This window comes from Mobula hypostoma, chromosome 1 (genome assembly GCF_963921235.1).
Source record: "Mobula hypostoma chromosome 1, sMobHyp1.1, whole genome shotgun sequence".
NCBI classification, from domain to species: Eukaryota; Metazoa; Chordata; class Chondrichthyes; order Myliobatiformes; family Myliobatidae; genus Mobula; species Mobula hypostoma.
The window spans coordinates 169,488,592-169,513,481 of record NC_086097.1 but is presented as its reverse complement, the minus strand read 5'-3'; the positions used below and the strand labels follow the sequence as shown (position 1 = coordinate 169,513,481).

General features: G+C 41.8%; 1 protein-coding gene across 6 annotated transcripts in view; it reads left to right on the top strand.

Moving 5' to 3' along the window:
* Positions 1-1,512: 1,512 nt before the first annotated feature.
* cep192 (centrosomal protein 192) overlaps positions 1,513-24,890 on the top strand; it is a 222,195-nt gene continuing 198,817 nt past the window's right edge. For 5 of the 6 annotated variants that reach the window (XM_063059701.1, XM_063059694.1, XM_063059687.1 and 2 more), the window contains exons 1-3: positions 1,513-1,640; positions 14,185-14,373; positions 17,840-17,962. In XM_063059701.1, the coding sequence (XP_062915771.1) occupies positions 14,210-14,373; positions 17,840-17,962 (287 nt within the window). In that variant the 5' untranslated portion in view covers positions 1,513-1,640; positions 14,185-14,209. Of the gene's footprint in view, positions 1,641-13,015; positions 13,166-14,184; positions 14,374-17,839; positions 17,963-24,890 lie in introns of all 6 variants that reach the window. The other variant, XM_063059669.1, reaches the window with a different exon arrangement.

The window sequence follows — 24,890 nt, the reverse complement described above, 5'->3', positions numbered from 1 at the left end:
GTGCTGTAGCACTTTTTATTTGCAGTTATTTTGTAAATAACACTATTCTTTGTATTCCTGGTCAGATGCTAAATGCATTTCATTGGCTTTGTATCTGTACTTGGCACAATGACAATAAAGTTGCATCTAATAATCTCATAAAAATGCTGAGTTCACTCAACCTATTCTCATAAGGCATGCTCTCCAATCCAGGCAACATCCTTGCAAATCACCTTTACACCCTTTCTATGGTTTCCATGTCCTTCCTGTAGTAAGGGGACCAGAATTGAGCACAGTTCTCCAAGTGGGGTCTGACCAGGGTCCTATACAGCTGCAACATTACCTCTTGGCTCTTAAACTCAATCCCACGATTGATGAAGGCCAATGCACCGTATGCCTTCTTAACCAGAGTCAACCTGCATAGCCGCTTTGAGTGTCCTATGGACTCGGACCCCAAGATCCCTCTAATCCTCCACACTGCCGAGTCTTACCATTAATGCTATATTTTGCCATCAGATTTGACCAACCAAAATGAACCACCTCACACTTATCTGGGTTAAACTCAAACTGCAATTAAGCATACTAAGACTATCTCAATAATTTTGTTAGTTTGAATATTGGACAAAAGGGAGGTGAAGGCTTAGAGCAAGATATTGGTTAAGCATGCAGCACAGTCTTCAAAGTGCTGTTTGTGTGGTGGAGTCTTAAGATATTGGCATGGAAGCCAAAAAAGGGTTATTTGACAGTAACACACATCAAAAGTTGCTGGTGAATGCAGCAGGCCAGGCAGCATCTCTAGGAAGAGTTATTTGACGGTATTATTTTCATCTATTATTTTCTCTGGCTTTACTGTATGATACATAACAAATGACACAATGACTATAAGGACTCAAAAATTCATGACAAACCACTTGCTCCAAAGCAAGCAAATGGTTGTCAATGTTCTCCAACCTGGCAGGCCTACAGTTCCCAAAACAGAAAAAAAGGAAAGTTGTCAAATATATATAAAACAACACTTGATGTTGTGTTTGTTTTTGGCTTTAGGATATTGTGTTGTGCTGGCAAACGAGCAAGATCGCCATAGTCTAGGATTCATAGAAACCCTACAGCACAAAGTTGTGCCGAACACGTCCCTACTTTAGAAATTACTTGGCTTACACATAGCCCTCTATTTTTCTTTAATTCCTTGGAATATGCTGAGAAGACTAACACCCCCACCCCAAATTAATAATTTCCAATTGAGAATCTTAAGGAATGGAGTATGGGTTGAGTACAAACAAATGATTACTATTATAATAATTAAATTATAGAAACGCAAAGCAAGTCAGGCAACATCCGTCGCTGGCATTATCTCGTGAAATATTGTTGTTGTATGGCAGCAAACGCAAATACGTCACAGCAACGGGCCGCGCGCCCCAGGCGCCGAAATATTTAGCGCTGTCATGTGGTTAAACTCAACCGTTTGGTGGAGGAATTGCTGCGCATGCTTACATCGACAGAGCTCGTTCCCTTCGAGCTGCGCATGCTTACATCGACAGGGCTCGCCCCCTTTGAGCTGCGCGCCTTGAGCACCGCGAGTCTGGGGCCTACCCCCGAAGGAGTTGCTTATTTGGGCGCTTTGTTTATAGCATCACAAGTAGTTATTGATCTGATAAATTTATGTAAGTATTCCCTGAGTTAAACATTGCACTTTTGTTAGAAACCTCTCCAGACTTTTTATTGTTCGGTGTGCTTTATTCCGCTGCTCAAAACTTTTGTGTATATAATGTAAAGGCTAAAGTGTACGGATTCGTTTAGAGATTGAAGCGCAATACACTTTATAGTATGGATAAAGTGGTTACAATGTAGAAAACTCTGTATGAAAGGTTGGTAGGAGTAGATTTGACAGTAACATTCAAAAGAATTGGGTAAACATTTGATTAACAGAAACTTGTAGGAATGCGAGAGAACAGGAAGGGGGGATCAACAGGACTAAGGCAGCCAGGTGCTCCTGTACTGCATTATTTTGTGCTCCTGTTAATATTGGAATTAAAGACCATATAATGAAGCCCTGATTATATGTTCTGTATTTTTTCTGTATTTTACGAAGTACTTTGGAATTGTTAGACATTGTTGCAAGGGTTTAAGGATAAAAGTTAATATTGTTGATATAGCAGCAAGCAGTTTTCTTTCTGAGCCAAGTTGCTCCAGAAGCATAATCCTAGATGTCAAACCTTATTGGGTAGATATTTGGAAAGACTTGGGTCAAGAGATTGTCTTTTTGAAAGAAGTGTGATTGATATAACATTACATGTTGTTTGCAATACAGTTCGCAGTGGAGTCAGTTGTGAGTGCAAGTTAGTCCGTGAAACAGGACCCCAAATTTGGGCCACTGGTATCATCTGGGGAGAATAATTCTTATATTGATTTTTGGCAAGGTATACACCTCTAGTGCTAGAAAATATGTGATAACATTGCGACGGTGGTAGCTTTCTATTAAGAAATAGAAGTAGCATACACTGGAAAACAGCAAAACAAGATGACCATTTGATTAGTCCTCAAGACTGTGAATCCTGGAAAACATTACTTGAAGCTGCCAAAATGAGGAACTATACCCTTATTTTAGATGTTGCTAAAGAACTTGGAGACAGGCAGGTGATGGGGCAAATTTGTAGCTATTGGGATGAGTTGCAGTGCAATAAAGTTGCAGTGAAATCAAAGCAAAAAGTACCAAATACTGGTCTTAAGGTGTTATACTTAAATGCACGCAGCATAATGAATAAGGTGGATGATCTTGTCGTACAGCTACAGATTGGCAGGTATGATATTGTGGCCATCACTGAGACATGGCTAACGGATGCATGTCTCTGGGAGCTGAACGTCCAAGGATACGCGGTGTATTGGAAGGATAGGAAGGTAGGCAGAGGGGGAGGCGTGGCTTTATTGTAAGAAATGATATTAAATCATTAGAAAGAGGTGATATAGGATCGGAAGGTGCAGAATCTTTATGGGTTGAGCTAAGAAATCACCGGGGTAAAAGGACCCTGATGGCAGTTACTTATAGGCCTCCGAACAGCTGCAGGGATGTGGACTACAAATTACAACAGGAAATAGAAAAGGCTTGTCAGAAGGGCAGTGTTATGATAATTGTGGGGGATTTTAACATGCGAGTAGATTGGAAAAATCAGGTCGGCACTGGATCTCAAGCGAGAGAATTTGTAGAATGTCTGCAAGATGGCTTTTTAGAACAGCTTGTTGAGCCCACTGGGGGATCGGCTGTACTGGATTGGGTATTGTGTAATGAACCGGAGGTGATTGGAGAGATTGAGGTGAAGGAATCCTTAGGAGGCAGTGATCATAACATGATTGAGTTCATTGTGAAATTTGAAAAAGAGAAGCCGAACTCTGATGTGTCAGTATTTCAGTGGAGTAAAGGAAATTACAGTGGCATGAGAGAGGAACTGGCCAAAGTTGACTGGAAAGGGACACTGGCGGGAAAGACGGCAGAGCAGCAGTGGCTGGAGTTTATGCGAGGTGAAGAAGGTGCAAGACAGGTATATTCCAAAAAAGAAGAAATTTTCAAATGGAAAAAGGATGCAATTGTGGTTGACAAGAGAAGTCAAAGCCAAAGTTAAAGCAAAGGAGAGGGCATACAAGGAAGCAAAAATTAGTGGGAAGACAGAGGATTGGGAAGTTTTTAAAACCTTACAAAAGAAAACTAAGAAGGTCATTAAGAGTGAAAAGATTAACCATGAAAGGAAGCTAGCAAATAATATCAGAGAGGATACTAAAAGCTTTTTCAAGTATATAAAAAGTAAAAGACAGGTGAGAGTAGATATAGGACCGATAGAAAATGATACTGGAAAAATTGTAATGGGAGATAGGGAGATGGCAGAGGAACTGAACGAGTATTTTGCATCAGTCTTCACTGAGGAAGACATCAGCAGTATACCGGACACTGAAGGGTGGCAGGGAAGAGAAGTGTGCGCAGTCACAATTAAGATAGAGAAAGTACTCAGGAAGCTGAATAGTCTAAAAGTAGATAAATCTCCCGGACCAGATGGAATGCACCCACGTGTTCTGAAGGAAGTAGCTGTGGAGATTGCGGAGGCATTAGCGATGATCTTTCAAAAGTCGATAGATTCTGGCATGGTTCTGGAGGACTGGAAGATTGCAAATGTCACTCTGCTATTTAAGAAGGGGGCAAGGAAGCAAAAAGGAAATTATAGACCTGTCAGCTTGACACCGGTGGTTGGTAAGTTGTTGGAGTTGATTGTCAAGGAGGAGGTTACAGAGTACCTGGAGGCATATGACGAGATAGGCAGAACTCAGCATGGATTCCTTAAAGGAAAATCCTGCCTGACAAACCTATTACAATTTTTTGAGGAAATTACCAGTAGGCTAGACAAGGGAGATGCAGTGGATGTTGTATATTTGGATTTTCAGAAGGCCTTTGACAAGGTGCACACATGAGGCTACTTAACAAGATAAGAGCCCATGGAATTACGGGAATGTTACATAAGTGGATAGAGCGTTGGCTGATTGGCAGGAAACAGAGAGCGGGAATAAAGGGATCCTATTCTGGTTGGCTGCCAGTTACCAGTGGTGTTCCACAGGGGTCCGTGTTGGGGCCACTTCTTTTCACATTGTACATCGATAACTTGGATTATGGAATAGATGGCTTTGTGGCTAAGTTTGCTGCCGATACGAAGATAGGTGGAGGGGCCGGTAGTGCTGAGGAAACTAGTCTACAGAGAGACTTGGATAGATTGGAAGAATGGGCAAAGAAGTGGCAAATGAAATACAATGTTGGAAAGTGTATGGTAATGCACTTTGGCAGAAGAAATAAACGGGCAGACTATTATTTAAATGGGGAAAGAATTCAAAGTTCTGAGATGCAGCGGGACTTGGGAGTCCTCATACAGGATACCCTTAAGGTTAACCTCCAGGTTGAGTCGGTAGTGAAGAAGGCGAATGCAATGTTGGCATTCATTTCTCGAGGAATAGAGTATAGGAGCAAGGATGTGATGTTGAGGCTCTATAAGGCGCTGGTGAGACCTCACTTGGAGTACTGTGGGCAGTTTTGGTCTCCTTATTTAAGAAAGGATGTGCTGACGTTGGAGAGGGTACAGAGAAGATTCACGAGAATGATTCCGGGAATGAGAGGGTTAACATATGAGGAACGTTTGTCCGCTCTTGGACTGTATTCCTTGGAGTTTAGAAGAATGAGGGGAGACCTCATAGAAACATTTCAAATGTTGAAAGGCATAGACATAGTGGATGTGGCAAAGTTGTTTCCCATGACGGGGGAACCTAGTACGAGAGGGCATGACTTAAGGATTGAAGGGCGCTCATTCAGAACAGAAATGCGAAGAAAGTTTTTCGTCAGAGGGTGGTGAATCTATGGAATTTGTTGCCACGGGCAGCAGTGGAGGCCAAGTCACTGGGTGTATTTAAGGCAGAGATTGATAGGTATCTGAGTAGCCAGGGCATCAAAGGTTATGGTGAGAAGGCAGGGGAGTGGGGCTAAATGGGAGAATGGATCAGCTCATGATAAAATGGCAGAGCAGACGCGATGGGCCGAATGGCTGACTTCTGCTCCTTTGTCTTATGGTCTTATGGTCTAAAAAGAAGTCCCAAGAATGTACTATCACTGAAAATGCTGACGCCTCTTCACCATGAAGAGAGACTCAGAGACTCTGAAAAGGAAAGCATTACTGATGAAGCTGGTGAGAATACCTGTAAATCAAAAAGGCCAAGTAGGAGATCTTCATCAGAAGCAAGGGTGTATGATCAAATCTGAATTTTTTGCAATAAGGTGAAAATTCTGAAGGGCTCCAAGTCGCATGAAAAGCTTACACAAGCTGTACAACTCAGAGCTGACCAACCACTCCGAGAATGTGCAACCCAAAAGGAAGATGAAAAGATTCTAGCAGTAACAAGCAGAGACGTGGTTGCTGCGGAGGCCCACTATCATGTTTCATGCTATAAGGATTATACCAGAATCAAGAAAAAGGAACCTGAGTACAAAGAGAATGACGATGAAACAGATGGTGATGAACTGTATAAAAGGATTGAAAGGGAAGCCTATAAAGACCTTTTCAAGTATATCAGAACTGATATCATACCCAGCAAGATGAATGTACAAGTCACTTCTTTGGTCACGAAACTTGAATCTTTCATGCTACCTGGTGGAGTTACACTCCTGCAAGATTCTACAAGGAAGCAGATTCGTAGGAAACTGGAATCGAAGCTGGGCAATTCAGTAGATATATTTCCAGATGACAAAGGAAAATTGTTAATGGTTCCTGAAAGTGTATCATTAAGGGACATTGCCTTGGAAAATCAAACTCTACAGAGGGAACTCAAAGTTTGGAGGGCCAAGGCAACCAATTTCGACAAGATCAGAGAGCAGACTTCATCACATATCAGATCAATCATTAGACAGGAGATGACTGTGACTTCCTGGCCATTCCATCCATCTGATGTGAAAGATTGTGCTCATACCTCCATACTGGATCAACTGGAGCGGCTTCTTGTTGGACTGCTCACTGGAAATCCTGACACCAAGACTCAAGACACAGAGGGTCACTGCTCTGGTTCAGTCATTTAGTCAGGACATAATATCTGCTGTGACATGTGGTCAACATAAACCACCAAAGCACCTTCTACTTCCTTATGCAGTAAAAACACTGACGGGTAACACTGCTCATCCAAACACTGAACAGGCTTGGGCATGGGGTGTCGCACTCCCAACCTGAAGAGAACAACACTGCTCTGTGTCTCCAAAAGCTAGCAACAGCCTCCAACCAGAGAATTGTACTTCCAGTCTCCATCAAGCCTCATGTCTTCACCAATCTTGCATGGGACAATATCGATAGACTTGAGGAAACTCTCACTGGAAAGGGTACATCACATAGAGTCAATGGCATAGTGGTACAGGCCAATGTCTATGGACCACATCTGCCAAGAGCTGAGCTTCCACACATTGAGAAACTGAAGCAGGGATCGGTCACCATTGAGGACCAAGCACTGGAAGTATATGTAGCAGGTGCACGTGTGGGCACACAGCCTCTCCCAATCAGGGAATACTGTGTCCAGGAAACTGCTCTTCTTGCCTGCAAGAAGAACCTGGTGTGGACACTTGCAAGGCAAACAGATCCAGAGAATCAGACAATCCCAAGCTGGACTGGTTTTAATATCAGCACCAGGGACCAAGAACCAATCTCATAAGATATTGTTGGGTATCCGCCAACCATCAATTCACCAGCCACAGAGTTGACTACAGTATTTGAAATCCTGAACCAATTAGAGCTAATCAGGAAGGGACTTCATCTAGAAACATAAAGCTACCACTGGTGCAATGCTCTGACATATTTTCTAACTTTAGAGATGTATACCTTGCCAAAAATCACTATGAGCATTATTCCCTTCAGATGGTACCGACCAGCCAAACTGGCTCACGGGCTAAGTATCATTCATTTAGGTATAAAACTCCAGACTGACGGACATTGCAGTGCATACTGAGTGAGCAATACCACTCGGAGCTGTCCTGCCTACTTCGTGTTCTTCTTGTTACCTCCTGATGCTGAGATACATCCTCGGATGCACTGGGACACATCATCAATGAATGATGTAACCTGGGGTTATTGGGTGTTTTGGTCTTTCAACATCAGACACCCTCGCCCAGATTACCCAGCCAGGCCCTGGCTTGTGTCCCAGCAGCACTGGTCCACAGGTCACACCTCCTGATCCATAGCCGCCTGGAAGCTCACTCAGCAGCCTCTGTGATGGTCCCGATCCACACTCAACAATTCAAGAACAGCTTCTTCATTAGATTTCTCTATGTTCCATGAACACTCCCTCATTATTCCATTTTTTTGCATTAATTATTTTGTAATGCAGTGATGATGAAACTGATTCCAATGGAATGTAAAAAATTTCACAGTATTGTTGTGAAAACAAGGATGGTACCTTGATTGCAGCCAATATTTATTGCTCAGTGAATGATTTAAAAATGGCCATTATGGAGCAATCAATTACCGCGGATGTTTCTAGATTTTTCTGATTTCGGATTTTCAGCAACTGCCTTTCTGACTTTCATTAGCCAAGTCTCCTTATTGTTTGTGCAAGGACTTGTTGCTGGTTGTAAAGGATCTGATATGTCCAGATAATCATGAATATGGCTGTTGAAAAACAAGGTTTTTTTTTCTCTGACTTTTAAACTGCGGTTATTTTTGTGATGTGGGAAATGTCACAGAAAGTTTGTTCTCGGTAAGCTCAGGTTGTGTCATCAGAATAGCTGGATTTTCTTTAGAACTATAAGTGTTGGACTGGGCCAGAAAAAAATTCAAGAACAAACGGCTGAGCTGATCTAAGGTAGAGTCTATGGTACAAAAGACGTGGGGAAAGCACAAGTGGAAAGAGTCAGTAGCATGAAAGGGTTTAGAGAAGTTTTAAAAATTCTCCCTGTAGCCCTCACGTCTGTAGTGATGAAATGCTTTGAGAGGTTGGTCATGACCAGACTGAGCTCCTGCCTCTGCAAGGACCTGGACCCACTGCAATTTGCCTATTGCCACAATACGTCAACAGCAGACACCATCTCAGTAGCTCTTCACGTGGCCTTGTACCACCTGGATGCTGTTTATTGACTATAGCTCAGCATTTAACACCATCATTCCCATAATCCTGATTGATAAGTTACAGAACCTGGGCCTCTGTACCTCCCTCTGCAATTGGATCCTCGACTCCCTAACCGGAAGATCGCAATCTGTGCGGATTGGTGATAATATGAGGGGTGATTGATAAGTTCATGGCCTAAGGGGAAGGAGTCAATTTTAGAAAACCTAGCACATTTATTTTTCAACATAGTCCCCGTCTACATTTACACACTTAGTCCAGCGGTCATGGAGAATATAGGTCTTGGACCTCCAGAAAGTGTCCACGGCATGGGTGATTGATAAGTTTGTGGCCTGAGGTAGAAGGAGATGAGTTATTAGGTTAACTTTCTGCATAATCATTCAAAGAGTTGAACTGCATGTGCATGTAAAGAAAGCTGTATAACTCATCTCCTTCTACCTCAAGCCACGAACTTTTCAATCACCCATGCCATGTACACTTTCTGGAGGTCCAAGATCCATATGCTCCACGACTGCTGGACTAAATGTGTAAATGTAGGAGGGAACTATGTTGAAAAATAAATGTGCTAGGTTTTCTAAAATTGACTCCTCCTGCCTTAGGCCACGAACTTATCAATCATCCCTTGTATCTCTTTGCTGGCGATCAACACTGGTGCACCTCGGGTGTGTGCTCAGCCCACTGCTCTACTCTCTCAATACCAACAGAATCACCGCTTGGAAGTCTAAGCAAAACCAGTAGGCTTAATAGCAGTAAATTTAATAGTTTAGGATTTGCAGGAACCATAAGGACTATGGTGTATCCACCACAAAATAATAATAATAATCAGCATTAGTCTTGGCCCAAATTTAAAAAAAATCGCTGCACTCACCATTGATGTTTTCAGAGAAGCACAATCTGTCTGTTGTTGTGATTGGTGGTGAAAGCATCAATGATTTTCTGGATGTCAAGTGCTTTGGTCCTCCAGCTGTTTATGGCCTACAGGGCCAAGTTGCTGTTCTGAGCATCGCCGCTGCTATTCCTTAGGTAGTTGTTGAGGCATCTGAGCAAGTGAAACTCCGTTTGCATGAGGCAGATGTCACAGGTAGAGTCAGTGATATGCAGATTAGTTTGTATAAATCTATAAATGCATCGCGGTAGGGTCTCATTGGAGCTAGAAATTCCACTGTGTTATTCACTGTCTGTCCTTGCTAAAGACTCAGCCACTGCTCTCATATACTCACGATTTTCTTGGACAATCCTTGCATGTCCTTTGTCGAGCATATTTCCCAATCTTGAACCATCTTGTTTTCTCAATCTGAATTTGGCCTGTGCCTCCATAGCAAACATATGAGCTGCACTTACATGGTGGGTTTTGAAAGCTGTTGTAGCTTTCCGTCAGTTGTGGTAACTGGTGACAGTGAAGGTAGACTCAGAATGGAACCCATGTCCTCCACATAGGAAATGCCTGCATGCGAAGCAGAACGTAGTATCTTTTGTGATCCAATATTCTAGTCAGTCAAACCAGCCACGAATAAAACTCCTTTGCTGATTGCCAAACTGTTGCGAGCAGCGAAGGGTACTTTTTCAATGCTGGCCGACGGGGTCCTTCCACAGGCTGCTGGCTAACATCGCTAACAGTATTCCCACTAGCACTAAGAGCAGCTTCATCCACGTTCTCTTCCGAATCCTGCTCCATTTCTTGTTCCTCAACTTCGCCCTCACACTCCTTTGATGAACTGCTGTCGTCCTCATCCCCACTTACTTCTTTCTGCATGTCACTTTCAATTAAGACAGGCTCAGGTTGAGACACCACTGATTCCTCTGGATGAGGTTGTTTTCTCACTAAAAATCGATCCATTTCTCACGCCACCAAAATAATGCATGTGCCAGGCCAACGCTAGCTTGTAAAAGCACAGTGTGTGTATGTGGCATTGGTTAGTCTCGCGAGACCATGGATCTGCGCCTGGATGTATACTATCAATCTCTCGTGTGAGTGAGAGTGAGTGACATCACCACCTTAAGTGATCTTAGATTAGCTTAACTGATCTGAGGACAGCAACGGCAAGACATTGACAACGAACGAATAAGCAGAATTGTAGAGTGGATCTGATAGAGTTTATAACTTTTTTTGCTGCGTGGGTGCTATAGTAATTGGGGGCGCTGTTTCACCAGATCAACTGGAGAAACAAGCTGTATTCAAAACTGTACAGAGAAAGCAAAGCAGCTGCAATTTGTATGTGAAATTGCAGTTAATTTCTTGGTGGTGCTACGCTGGTGCTATTGCAATTTCTGCTGGGGCTATAGAACCAGCTAGCACCACCTTAGCGCAGCCCCCGCATACAGGAGTGGGATATACCAAGTAGTGAAGTGTTGTCACAGCAACAACCTTGCACTCAATGTCAGTAAGACAAAAGAGCTGATTGTGAACTTCAGGAAGGGTAAGACGAAGGAACACATGCCAATCCTCATAGAGGGATCAGAAGTGGAGAGAGTGAGTAGTTTCAAGTTCCTGGTTGCCAAGATCTCTGAGGAACTAACCTGGTCCCAACATATTGAAACAGCTATAAAGAAGGCAAGACTGTGACTATACTTTATTAGGAGTGTGAAGAGATCTGGTATGTCAACAAAAACACTTCTATAGATGTACTGTGGAGAGCATTCTGACGAGCTGCATCACTGTCTGGTATGGGGGGCGGGGGCTACTGCACAGGACCAAAAGAAGCTGCAGAGGGTTGTAAATATAGTTGGCTTCATCTTGGGTACTGGCTTACAAAGTACCCAGGACATCTTCAAGGAGCAGTGTCTCAGAAAGGCAGCGTTCATTATTAAGAACCTCCAGCACCCAGGGCATGCCCTTTTCTCGTTTAACATCAGTTAGGAGGTACAGAGCCTGAAGGCACACACTCAGTGATTCAGGAACAGCTTCTTCCCCTCTGCCATCCAATTCCGAAATGCCTATTGAACCCATGAACACTACTTTATTTTTTCTAATATATATTATTTCTGTTTTTGCATGATTTTTAATCTATTCAATCTACATATACATATGTTTATTTTATATGATGTATTGCACTGAACTGCTGCTGCTAAGTTAACAAATTTCACGACACATGCTGGTGATAATAAACCTGATTCTGATTATGAAAATTAAAGGGGCAAGGCCTTGGAGATCTTCTCCCCCAACTATTCAGAGTAGTTTTAAATTTGAAGGTACCTGCTGTAGAAGTCAGTTTATGAAAGCAAACAATCTAGTAAGTTCTGTTCACAAATTATGTTTGTACCGTTGAATTGTAACCTGCTAAATGTTTTATTGCAACACACACAAAATGCTGGTGGAACACAACAGGCCAGGCAGCATCTATAGGAAGAAGTACAGTCGATGTTTCAGGCCAAGACCCTTCGTCAGGACTAACTGAAAGAAGAAGTTGTAAGAGATTTGGGAGGGGGAGATCCAAAATGATAGGAGAAGACAGGAGGGGGAGGGATGAAGCTAAGAGCTGGAAAGTTGATTGGCAAAAGGGATACAGAGCTGGAAAAAGGGGAGGATCATGGGACGGGAGGCCGAGGGTGAAAGAAAGGGAGAGGGGAGCCCAGGGGAAGACGGAGAGCAGACAAGGAGTGATTGTGAGAGGGACAGAGAGAGAGAAGAAAAAGGGAAAATAAAAATAAATAAGAGATGGGATAAGAAGGGGAGATGGGGCATTAGCGGAAGTTAGAGAAATCAATGTTCATGCCATCAGGTTGGAGGCTACCCAGACGGAATATGAGGTGTTGTTCCTCCAACCTGAGTGGGTGTTTATCTTGACAGTGGAGGAGGCCATGGATTGACATGTCGGAATGGGAGTGGGATGTGGAATTAAAATGTGTGGCGACTGGGAGATCCTGCTTTCTCAGGCGGACGGAGTGTAGGTGTTCAGCAAAATGGTCTCCCAGCTCTGTATTCCTTTTGCCAATCACCTTTCCAGCTCTAAGTTTCATCCCTCCCCCTCCTGTCTTCTCCTATCATTTCAGATCTCCCCCTCCCACCTTCCAATCTCTTACTATCTCTTCTTTCTGTTAGTCCTGACAAAGTGTTTTGGCCCGAAATGTCGACTGTACTTCTTCTGATAGATGCTGCCTGGCCTGCTACATTCCACCTGCATTTTGTGTGTGTTACTTGAATTTCCAGCATCTGCAGATTTTCTCGTGTTTGCGTTTTTAAATGTTTTGTTGGTCTTGAATAGAGTTAAAACCTTTTTACATGCAAATTGTAAAGAATGTTTTCATTAGAATCTGAATTAGTTCAAAAATGCAAATTGTTGAACCCTTACCACCAGCTGAGAAACTGCAATGAACTGAATTTAAGACATCTGGTGAGAATTTTTTTGGTGGTGTAAATTTCATGAGATTGAACTTCTATTACGTGAACTGCTATAATGTGGGAATCTTCTATATGTAGGGCTTTCATGAGGCTCTTTTTGCACAATCATGATTCTACACATCCAATCGCGAAAGCTCACGAGTGCCTCAAAGGAGAAACTGCTGAACACATCACCAGCACCAGCCTACCTGCCATCAAAAGACATATACAGAAAGGTGATGGAAAAAGGTCAGAAATATTTTGAAGGATCCCACTCATCCTGCTCATGGATGGTTTGTCCTATCTTCATCAGAGAGGAGGCTACAAAGCATTCACACCAGGATCAGCAGACTCAAAAACAGTTACTTTTCCCCAAGCAGTAAAGCTGATCTGCACCTCCAGCCACTAACTCGCCCTTCCACACCATGAACCACCACTACTTTATCATTTCCTGTCAGTTACCTTGTGCACAAACTCTCCTCTGCCTATACACATCAAAGTTGCTGGTGAACGCAGCAGGCCAGGCAGCATCTCTAGGAAGAAGTGCAGTCGACGTTTCAGGACGAGTCCTGACGAAGGGTCTCGGCCTGAAACGTCGACTGCACCTCTTCCTAGAGATGCTGCCTGGCCTGCTGCATTCACCAGCAACTTTGATGTGTGTTGCTTGAATTTCCAGCATCTGCAGAATTCCTGTTGTTCTCCTCTGCCTATTTTCACTTTCTAGGCATATAATTAATCTATGTTTAAGCAATCTTATGTATTTATATTTATTGTGGCTTTTTAAAAATTATTGTATTCTTTATCTTACCATGTTTTTTGTGCTGCAGCAGGGCTGAGTAAAATAATTTTTTTCTCCTTTACACTTGTGCAGTGGAAATGACAATAAACGATCTTGCAACACACATCAAAGTTCGATCTTGAATCTTTTTGAAGTAGCATGTGTAGTTTTTGGTGTCTTTATCCAAAAAAAAACCCCTTACAGTAACCATCGAGATGTGCAAAAGATTTTCCCTAATTTTTGTCATTTTTGAATGCAGGTTATGTTTTATCTCTTCAAAGATGCTGCCTCACTTGCTGAACATAATTTCCTGGGTTTTTATTTTTAATGGGATAAATTTATTTTCTTCAATTTAATTTTTACATTATCAATTTCTGGATTAAAAAGAACTGAACTTTTGATGTTATTTTGAAACAAATGCTAAACTGAGTTGACTTACACAAATCAAACTTTTTGTGAGTATGTTTATCATTACTATTTTTGTTTTCAGGTTATGATCAAATGCCCCTAACGTAATGGAAAGTATCAGGACCTTGGAGGATGAGACACTTCCTAGTTTTCTGTTGCAGTCTGTGAGGAGCAGTAGCAATGAAACACTGGAAAATGTTACTGTTACTTCAAATTTTGGACTTCCTGTGGCTGCATCAACAGTTGCTAAAAAATCAGATTTGGGTAGCAGGTGAGGTCTTTGGTTTGATGTACATGTTTATATGGAACCAGGAAAAGGAATCCTCCATTTAGCCTATTGGGTCTGTACTGCCCTTCAGTGGAGTTATGATTCTAAACGTCAACCTCTTTTCCCCTTATCCAGAGTTATAGAGTTGTGCAGAATTGAAGCAAGCCCTTTGGGTGGCCATGTCTGTGTTGACCTCTTTGAATATTTACACTCATCCCATTTGCCTGTTTCAGATCTGTATCCTTCTGTGGTTTGCCTCCTTAAATGTCTTCCTAAATGTCTTGTTAAGGTGATGATTGCATCTGAATCCATCATCTCCCCCATAAGTGAACTTCAGATATCAACCAGTCTAAGGGGAGAAAATGTTTTCCGCTCAAATCCACTTCAAAACCCCTTCCTTTCACCGAATATCTATGCCCTCTGGTTTTTGATGCCCCTATCATGGGGGATAAAGGATCTATGGATGTTATTTAGAGTCATAGATGTGTACACCACAGAAACAAGTCATTTGACCCACCACATCAATATCAACCATTATGCATATTTAAAAAATTACCCATTTGCCTGGCTTAATTCCCATTCATCTATACTTTGTTCATTTGAATACTTGACCAAATGCCTCTTAAATGTTCCTACTCTGGCAGTTCATTTCAGATACCAACTACTCTTTGTGAAAAATTCCTTTCGATCAAACATGATGACAGAATATAGTATTAATAGTAAGACTCTTGGCAGTGTGGAGGATCAGAGGGATCTTGGGGTCCAAGTCCATAGGACACTCAAAGCTGCTGCGCAGGTTGACTGTGGTTAAGAAAGCATGTGTTGCATTGGCCTTCATCAAACGTGGGATTGAGTTTAAGAGCCGAGAGGTAATGTTGCAGCTATACAGGACCCTGGTCAGACCCCACTTGGAGTACTGTGCTCAGTCCTGGTCGCCTCACTGCAGGAAGGATGTGCAAAGCATAGAAAGGGTGCAGAGGAGATTTACAAGAATGTTACCTGGATTGGGGAGCATGCCTTATGAGAATAGGTTGAGTGAACTCAACCTTTTCTCCTTGGAGTGACAGAGGATGAGAGGTGACCTGATAGAGGTGTACAAGATGATAAGAGGCATTGATCGTGTGGATAGTCAGAGGCTTTTTCCCAGGCTGAAACGGCTAGCACGTGAGGGCACAGTTTTAAGGTGCTTGGAAGCAGGTACAGAGGAGATGTCAGGGGTGAGTGTTTTACACAGAGAGTGGTGAGTACGTGGAATGGGCTGCCGGCAGCGGTGGTGGAGATGGATACGATAAGGTTTTTTAGGAGACTCCTGGACAGGTATATGGAGCTCCGAAAAATAGAGGGCTGTGGGTAACCCGAGGTAATTTCTAAGGTAAGGATATGTTCGGCACAGCTTTGTGGGTCAAAGGGCCTGTGTTGTGCTGTAGGTTTTCTGTGTTTTCTATGATTCCCTTTTAAACCATCTCCCTTTACCTAAAAATCTGAGCTATTGTTTTAGACATGGTAACGAGACTGACAATCCTGTCAATGCCTCCCATAATTTTACATACCTCTGTCTTGTCATCTGTTGGCTTCCTTCACTCCAGGGAAAACAGACCCAATCACTCCAACTCAAACCCTCTAAACAAGGCAATTTGGAATCTTTTCTGCATCCTTTCTAGCTTACTCACAACCTTCCCTTTGTGTGTTGTCAAGAGTTGCAAAAAATATTCCAAGTATGGCTTCACCAGTGTTACGTATAAGTGCAGCATCTTGTCCCAAGTTACCACCAAGCTCAGGGACAGCTGAAACAGATGAAGAGTCTCAGCCTGAAATGTCAACTGTTTATTCCCCTCCGTAGGTGCTACTTGTTGATTCCTTCCAGCACTTTGTTTGGATTGCTCAAGGACAGCTTCGGTCCTGCTGTTTGAGACTCTTAAACAGACAATAAGATAATCTCTAGATCTCTCAATCTAAACTTCTTATGGTCTTTGTTGTATATACCTGCACTGAACTTTCTCTGTAATTAACTCTTATGTTCTGCATTCTGATGTTGCTTTTCCTTTTTGATATACTTGCATTTGGAATGATCCTTCTGGCATGCTAAATAAAGCTTTTCACTTCATCCCAGTACTTGTGAAATTTATCTTCATTACCCTGCCTACCTGTGCTGTTATTTTCAGGGAACTACATACTTAGACCCCAAGTGCCTTTCACCATCTTTGTTTTGCCTAGATAAACTTCCCAAAATGCATCATTTTGCATTTGTCCGGGTTAAATTCCATCTGCCACACATTCTATTTCTGGTGTTCCCATATCCAATGGTCTCACTTTAAGGACTCATAATCTTGTAATTTCATGCATGTTATTTATCACTGTTTATTTATATTGGCATTTTCAGTTTGTTGTTCATTGATCCTGTTGACAGTCACTGTTCTATAGATTTGCTAAGTATCCCTGCAAGAAAAAGAATGTCATGGTTATGTGGTGACATGTATGCACTCTGATGATAAATTTTGCTTTGAACTTTTGTCCACTCTCCTGGTTGATTTAGATCCTGTTATGAACTTAACAACCCCCTTCACTGTCCACCATATGTGATCCATACCACTTTATTTGCATGTTCATCTGCCAGACCAAATGGTCAATAGATTGACACGTGCTTGTGCAAAGAATGTGGTAACCCAAGCAAACTTGTGTTGCCATTGTACAATGTAAGCCTGTGCTTGTTAGAAAGAAAATTTGATGTTGGCTGAAAAATGACCCCTTTTTTTGGACTGAGATTAAATGAAGTGTGTAATTATTCAGTCTTGATCATAAGTTATTAAGTATTAATATTATCCTCTTGATATTTGGGTCTGCACTTCCTTGGAAACTTAGCAATTCTGCAAAGAATAGTTAGTATTGCAGTCATACATGCCAGGAAATTTGTACTTGTCCACAAATGCCGAGCTACTTTGACAGCTTCTTGCTTGCCCTGTGCCAGGGACTCCATATAAAATCCCAAAAGTAGAGCATGAAGTTAGTGGGGAATTTGACTTCAGAAACTGCTCCAGTTTAGATCTAACATGAGGTCTAATTTTCTTTATTGGAACTTTTAAGCTGAGGAGTAAAGGATGTTAAAACTCCATTGAGGGGGTGGGGAAGTAGGTAAATGACAAGTTTAACAGATGGAAAAGTTGGAAAGCTGGGAGGGTAGATTTGCAGGCTGTCAGTCTTTGCAGCTGTTTTTTTTTGGTAGGTTATCTTCTAGGCCAATCATGTAATTTGATTACGTCATGCCCATTACCCTCGTAAAGCCTTGCAGAACTGGTCCTGGATACTTCTGTCCAAAAATATCTACTTTCTACATATGAATCAATTAAGCCTACGACCTTCTGTGAGACAAATTCAGCAAGTTTCAGAAATCATTGAAACAACAGCGTTATTGTTTCTAAATATGTATGTGCATTATTGTGCAATTTTTTGAGAATTTATGTTTTTCCTGTAGAATTCCAGATAGTCAAGCTTCATACATGGAAGAAGGAAGATTTTCTGTCATGGAAATACATCCACCGAACGTTTCATATTCTGAAACCTGTAAAAAATTTGTCCTTAGTTTTAAAGATGACTTGTAAGTATCTGGTCATTGCTGAACTTGAGACATGCAGGCAACTCATACAAAATGCTGGAGGAACTCAGCAGGCCAGGCATCATCTATGGAAGAGTATAGTTAACATTTCGGGCAGAGACCCTTCATCAGGACTGGAGGAAAAAAGATGAGGTGTCATAGTAAGAAGGTGGGGGGAGGGGTGGAAGAAACACAAAGTAATAGGTAAAACTGGGAGGGGGCAGGGGTGAGGTAAAATGCTGGGAAGTTGATAGGTGAAAGAGATACAGGGCTGGAGAAGGGGGAATCTGCCAGGAGAGGACAGAGGGCCATGGAAGAAAGAAAAAGGGAAGGAGCACCAGAGGGAGGTGATGGGCAGGTAAGGAGATGAGGTGAGTGAGAGTGAATTGAATTGACTTTATTACTTACATTCTTCATATACACGAGGAGTAAAACTCTTTGCGTTGTGTCTTCGTCTGAACGTGCAATGTGCAAGTTATAGTAATTTATAATAAGTAGTATGTACAACAGGTTAGTCAAAGTAACACAAAAATACAGTTGTGTCAGCATGAGTTAAGCAGTCTGTTGACCTGGTGGAAGAAGCTGTCCCGGAGCCTGTTGGTCCTGGCTTTTATGCTACAGTAGCATTTCCCGGATGGTAGCAGAAGGAGCAGTTTGTGGTTGGGGTGACTTGAGTCCAGAATGATCTTTCGGACCCTTTTTACATGCCTGTCTTTGTAAATGCCCTGAATAGTGGGAAGTTCACACCTACAGATGTGCTGGGCTGTCTGCACCACTCTCTGCCGAGTCCTGTGATTGAGGGAAGTACAGTTGAGTGATGCAGGCAATCAGGATGCTCTCATTTGTGTCCCTATAGAAAGTTCTTAGGATTTGGGGCTCACACTAAACTTCTTCAACCGTCTGATGTGAAAGAAGCACTGTTGTGCCTTTTTCACCACACAGCGAGTATGTACAGACTACGTGAGCTCCTTGGTGATATGTAGGCTGAGGAACTTCAAGCTGTTCACCCTCTCAACCCCAGATCCATTAATGTCTATAGGGGCTCGCCTGTCTCCATTCCTCATGTAGTCCACAACCAGCTCCTTTGTTTTTGTGACATTGAGGGAACGGGGTTGGGAAATGGTGAAGGGAGGTGGGGGAGCATTATCGGAAGTTTGAGAAATCAATATTCATGCCATCAGCTTAGTTGCTACCCAGACAGAACATAAGGTGTTGCTTCTCCAACCTAAGTGTGGCCTCATTATGACCGTCGAGAAGGCCATGGATTAACATCAGTTGCAAGGATAAGTGCCAGAAGGGAGATCAGTGAGGGAAGATGGGCAAGGGAGTCGCATAGGGAACGATCTCTATGGAAATCAGAAAATTGGGGGTGGGGGTAAGGGTTGGGAGGGAGGAAAGATGTGCTTTGTGGTGGAATCCCATTGGAGATGATGGAAAGATTATCTCCTTACTTGCCCATCACTTCCCTTTGGTGCTCTCCCCCTTTTCTTCCATGGACTCGAGCCTCTCCTGTCAGATTCCCCCTTCTCCAGCCCTGTATTTCTTTAACCTATTAACCACAGCTCTTTATTTCACACCACCATCCCCCCAGTTTCACCTATCACCTTGTGTTTCTTCCTCCCCTCCCCCACCTTCTAATTCTAACTCATCATCTTTCTTTGTCCAGTCCTGATGAAGGGTCTCGGCCTAAAACGTTGACTCTACCCTTTTTCCATAGATGCTGTCTGGCCTGCTGAGTTCCTCTAGCATTTTGTGTGTTGCTTGGATTTACAGCATCAGTAGATTTTTTTTTGTTTGATACATGCAGACAGATTTTGGCTGGTCTTAACATCTGTATATAAAGCTAAAAGAAAACTGTTTCAAGGAAAGTGACAAGTTAAAGTCAATGACTAATAGCACTGACTTTTTGAGTTAAATTTGCATGCCCATCTTCTGGTCCATTACACTATTTTGTGTGCCTTCTGCAATCTGCTGTCTTCACTTTTTGCTATACTTCAAGATTTTGTGTCATTTACAAACTCTTTAAGTTTTCTCATAATGAGGTCCAGTGCAATGTAGATAATGTAAAAAAAAAGTGACCCCTGTGTTACATCACTGTTTACTTTCCTCCTGTCTAAAAAGTGATTACAGCATTTATGCTCTCTGCTTTTTTTTTCAGATCAGCATTTTGATTTCCTCTTTAAACCCCATGAGTTTAGTTTCATTTTGGTGTATAAAAAGTCTTGATTCTTTTTTTCAACCTACATAAGAGGTTTTTATAAATGTATTTGAAGATTGTGTGGAACACCTGAGCATAAGATGCAGACAATTTCCTTGAACTCAGTTTGCCAGTATTGAATGACAGTCTTTCTGGAACATGAAGCACCTTAATTCAGAAGCTTTAGAGTAAAATTTCCAGCTTGTTTGCTTAATTTAGTTGTCTATTTCACCATTCTCAAGGTCAGTGCACAGGAATAGACTCCATTTACTGATTCAATGTGTGCAAATAGAAAAACTGCCTTCCTGTGTATTGATAGCAAAATAAAATTAAATTAATTAGTGCACTTTACGTAAATGAGCTCTGGTGTTATATTTAGTATAGTTGCAAACCTGATGCACTTCACCATGGAATGTCAGAATCTTCTGGAAGTTTCTGTTACATCATGTAATCTAATCTGAATGTCTTATGGTCTTATGAATAGTATCATAGTGTTTATCATGTTAAGTGTCATCTGCATGTGACAATATCAAGGTATAGATGAAACTTTGGAAAAGTGTTTAAAAGTTTGATAGTGTGTAAACCAGTGTTTCCCAACCTTTAAACCCAACACCCCATCAGAAACTTTCATACTAGACAACGCCCCATAAAGGTCCTTCATACTTGTCAGTGTCTCTCTTAGGCACAATGTACTTTCCAGTGTCCCTATAGTGTAAAAACATGATGACCATATGCAAACATGAGAAAAATGATTCTGCTTTAAATTTTCATTTGACTTTAAATCTAGCTTACACAGTATCTGTATGCTGTACAGCAGCTTCTATATCAATGTGATCCTTGAGCTTGTTGGTTTTTATCAAGAGTTGAAATATCTGGTTCAAGTTGTGACAGCAAAAGTCTTTGGTCCCCACGGGTAACAGTGTCCAAGTGGTTTCTGTATTTTTGTGAGTATGTGGTTCACTGCACTGAAGCCTCTTTCAAAAAGGTAGGAGGATGGAAATGCAATGAAGAGCAGTTTGGCTCTTCAAAGACCAGGAAACTTTGTACGACAGTGTAGCCATGTACCACAAAAGCCAATATTTTTAAAAAGCAATTTTGCTGCTTCATCATTCTGAATTTCGATAATTTCTTCTTGCAAGCTCTCTACCTGTTCTCCCATTTTGCAAAGAAATGAGTTAATTACCCAGTCCGGAATTTCCAGATCGTTCAAATCCTTGAATCGATTCTGAAAATCCTTCTTCAGTGACTGCAGGTGTAAGCAATACTCTTACCAAATCAATGTCTGTGAAAGAGAGTGCCACACTTTCCATGCAGGGAAACTGAACATTCTTCTTCCAATATTTTGCTGAAACATTTACAATTTTCCAATAAAAGTGGACATTGCACTTTTTGCCTGGATTAAATTGAAATTCTCACCATGCAGTTTCATATTTAGAATGTTCATTTTGTCATACAGATCGGTGTGGTATGCCACATCTCCACACAGAAGTTCAAATGTGTTTCCCAAGATCTTGTTGACTGTGCAGAAATTCAACCAGTGTGTCAAAAAGGTGGAAGAAATGTTTTATGCAACAGCCTTATGACAGCCATTGCACTTTAGTGTGAAGAAGCAAGCATTCAAACTCTCATTATCTTGGCACAACTGGAGAAATAGTCTGCTATTTAATGGATGAGCTTTAATTTTGTTGAAAGCAGATATTACAAAAGTCATGTTTGAAAAAAGTCGTTGGCTGATGTTTTTCGTTGCGAGATGTTGATGAATTACACAATGGATTGCAAACAGACTTAGAATTTCTTTTTCATAAATGCCACTATACTAGCATGACGTCCTGTCATGTATGGTGCACCATTTGTTGCACAGGAAATCGTGTTTCTAATCGGAATACTTTTATTCTCAATATACATTTTGAGCTCGTAGATTGGTTCTCTGATATTTGTTTTTAACTTTTTACAAAAAAGAATCTCTTCAAAAACGTTTCCATTTTTGATAAACCATACATACGCCATTAGCAGTGCCTCGTTGTCTCGCATAGTTGACTCATCCAGTTGAATCCCAAATTCTGGTTTTTGTAGCTCTGTGCGTAGTTGATGTTCAATGTCTTCACTCATTCCGTCAATGTGACAAGCTACAGAGTTACCACTCGGAGGAATTTATTTTAAAATACTGGTATCTATTTTGAGAATGGTAGTGAGCACTTCTGACACAGCAAGCATTATTAATCTTTCACCAATTGTATGAGAGTTTCCACACTTTGCTATCATTTTGGAAATGTTATAAGAAGCAGTGAGACCATGATCAAGGTCATTTTTAGCTTTCTTGGCAAATGACTCGAGTGTGCAACACTTTTCAAATGCTTCTTTCATCTTCTGAAACTGAGTAATACCATAAGTCGCCTTTTCAGGGTGTCTTTTATGGGAGTGTTGCTGCAATCTTGATGGTTTCATGGCTTCTCTAGACAGTACAGTATTACAAATAAGACATAGGGTGTCGTTGATCTGATGGGAACGGAATAGAACTATACAGGTATGTAACATTGTATTGACGCATTTTCTGTCGTTTCTATTGCTTAGCAGGATTATAATTCAGGGCTTCGTCGCCTTCAGACTCATAGAGATTGTACTGTATTTTACTTTAGCCCTGTCATCAACGGGGCTAAAGTAAAATAAAAAATTAACACCGGGGGGAAAACAGGGAATGCCTATCGGATGCTGATGACGGCAGCAAGTTGACTCAAATAGATTGATGGTGGCGGCACGCAAAGGAATGACAAGGTGATGATATCAACAGGTAAAATTATGTTGACAAGGATTGGAATCTGAATGTTTGTCGGGATAGAACCATAGAAACTACAGCACAGAAACAGGCCTTTTGGCCCTTCTTGGCTGTGCCGAACCATTTTCTGCCTAGTCCCACTGACCTGCACACGGACCATATCCTTCCGTACACCTCCCATCCATGTATCTGTCCAATTTATTCTTAAATGTTAAAAAAGAACCCGCATTTACCACCTCGTCTGGCAGCTCATTCCATACTCCCACCACTCTCTGTGTGAAGAAACCCCTCCTAATGTTCCCTTTAAACTTTTCCCCTCTCACCCTTAACCCATGTCCTCTGGTTTTTTTCTCCCCTTGCCTCAGTGGAAAAAGCCTGCTTGCATTCACTCTGTCTATACCCATCATAATTTTATATACCTCTATCAAATCTCCCCTCATTCTTCTACGCTCCAGGGAATAAAGTCCTAACCTATTCAACCTTTCTCTGTAACTGAGTTTCTCAAGTCCCGGTAACATCCTTGTAAACCTTCTCTGCACTCTTTCAACCTTATTTATATCCTTCCTGTAATTTGGTGACCAAAACTGAACACAATACTCCAGATTCGGCCTCACCAATGCCTTATACAACCTCATCATAACATTCCAGCTCTTATACTCAATACTTCGATGAATAAAGGCCAATGTACCAAAAGCTCTCTTTACGACCCTATCTACCTGTGACGACACTTTTAGGGAATTTTGTATCTGTATTCCCAGATCCCTCTGTTCCACTGCACTCCTCAGTGCCTTACCATTAACCCTGTATGTTCTACGTTGGTTTGTCCTTCCAACGTGCAATACCTCACACTTGTCAGTATTAAACTCCATCTGCCATTTTTCAGCCCATTTTTCCAGCTGGTCTAAATCCCTCTGCAGGCTCTGAAAATCTTCCTCACTGTCTACTACACCTCCAATCTTTGTATCATCAGCAAACTTGCTGATCCAATTTACCACATTATCATCCAGATCATTGATATAGATGACAAATAACAATGGACCCAGCACTGATCCCTGTGGCACACCACTAGACACAGGCCTCCACTCAGAAAAGCAATTTTCTACCACCACTCTCTGGCTTCTTCCATTGAGCCAATGTCCAATCCAATTTACCACCTCTCCATGCATACCTAGCGACTGAATTTTCCTAACTAACCTCCCATGCAGGTCCTTGTCAAAGGCCTTACTGAAGTCCATGTAGACAATATCCACTGCCTTCCCTTCATCCACTTTCCTGGTAACCTCCTCGAAAAACTCCCAACAGATTGGTCAAACATGACCTATCACGCACAAAGCCATGTTGACTCTCCCTAATAAGCCCCTGTCTATCCAAATGCTTGTAGATTCTGTCTCTTAGTACTCCCTCCAATAACTTACCTACTACTGACGTTAAACTCACCGGCCTGTAATTTCCCGGATTACTTTTCGATCCTTTTTTAAACAACGGAACAACATGAGCCACTCTCCAATCCTCCGGCACTTCACCCGTCGACAGTGACATTTTAAATATTTCTGCCAGGGCCCCTGCAATTTCAACACTAGTCTCCTTCAAGGTCTGAGGGAACACTCTGTCAGGTCCCGGGGATTTATCCACTTTAATTTTCCTCAAGACAGCAAGCACCACCTCCTTTTTAATCTGTACAGTTTCCATGGTCTCACTACTTGATTCCCTCAATTCCATAGATTTCATGCCAGCTTCCTTAGTAAATACAGACGCAAAAAACCTATTTAAGATCTCCCCCATTTCCTTTGGTTCCGCACAAAGCCGACCACTCTGATCTTTAAGAGGACCAATTTTATCCCTTACAATCCTTTTGCTCTTAATATACTTGTAAAAGCTCTTTGGATTATCCTTCACTTTGACTGCCAAGGCAACCTCATGTCTTCTTTTAGCCCTCCTGATTTCTTTCTTAAGTATTTTCT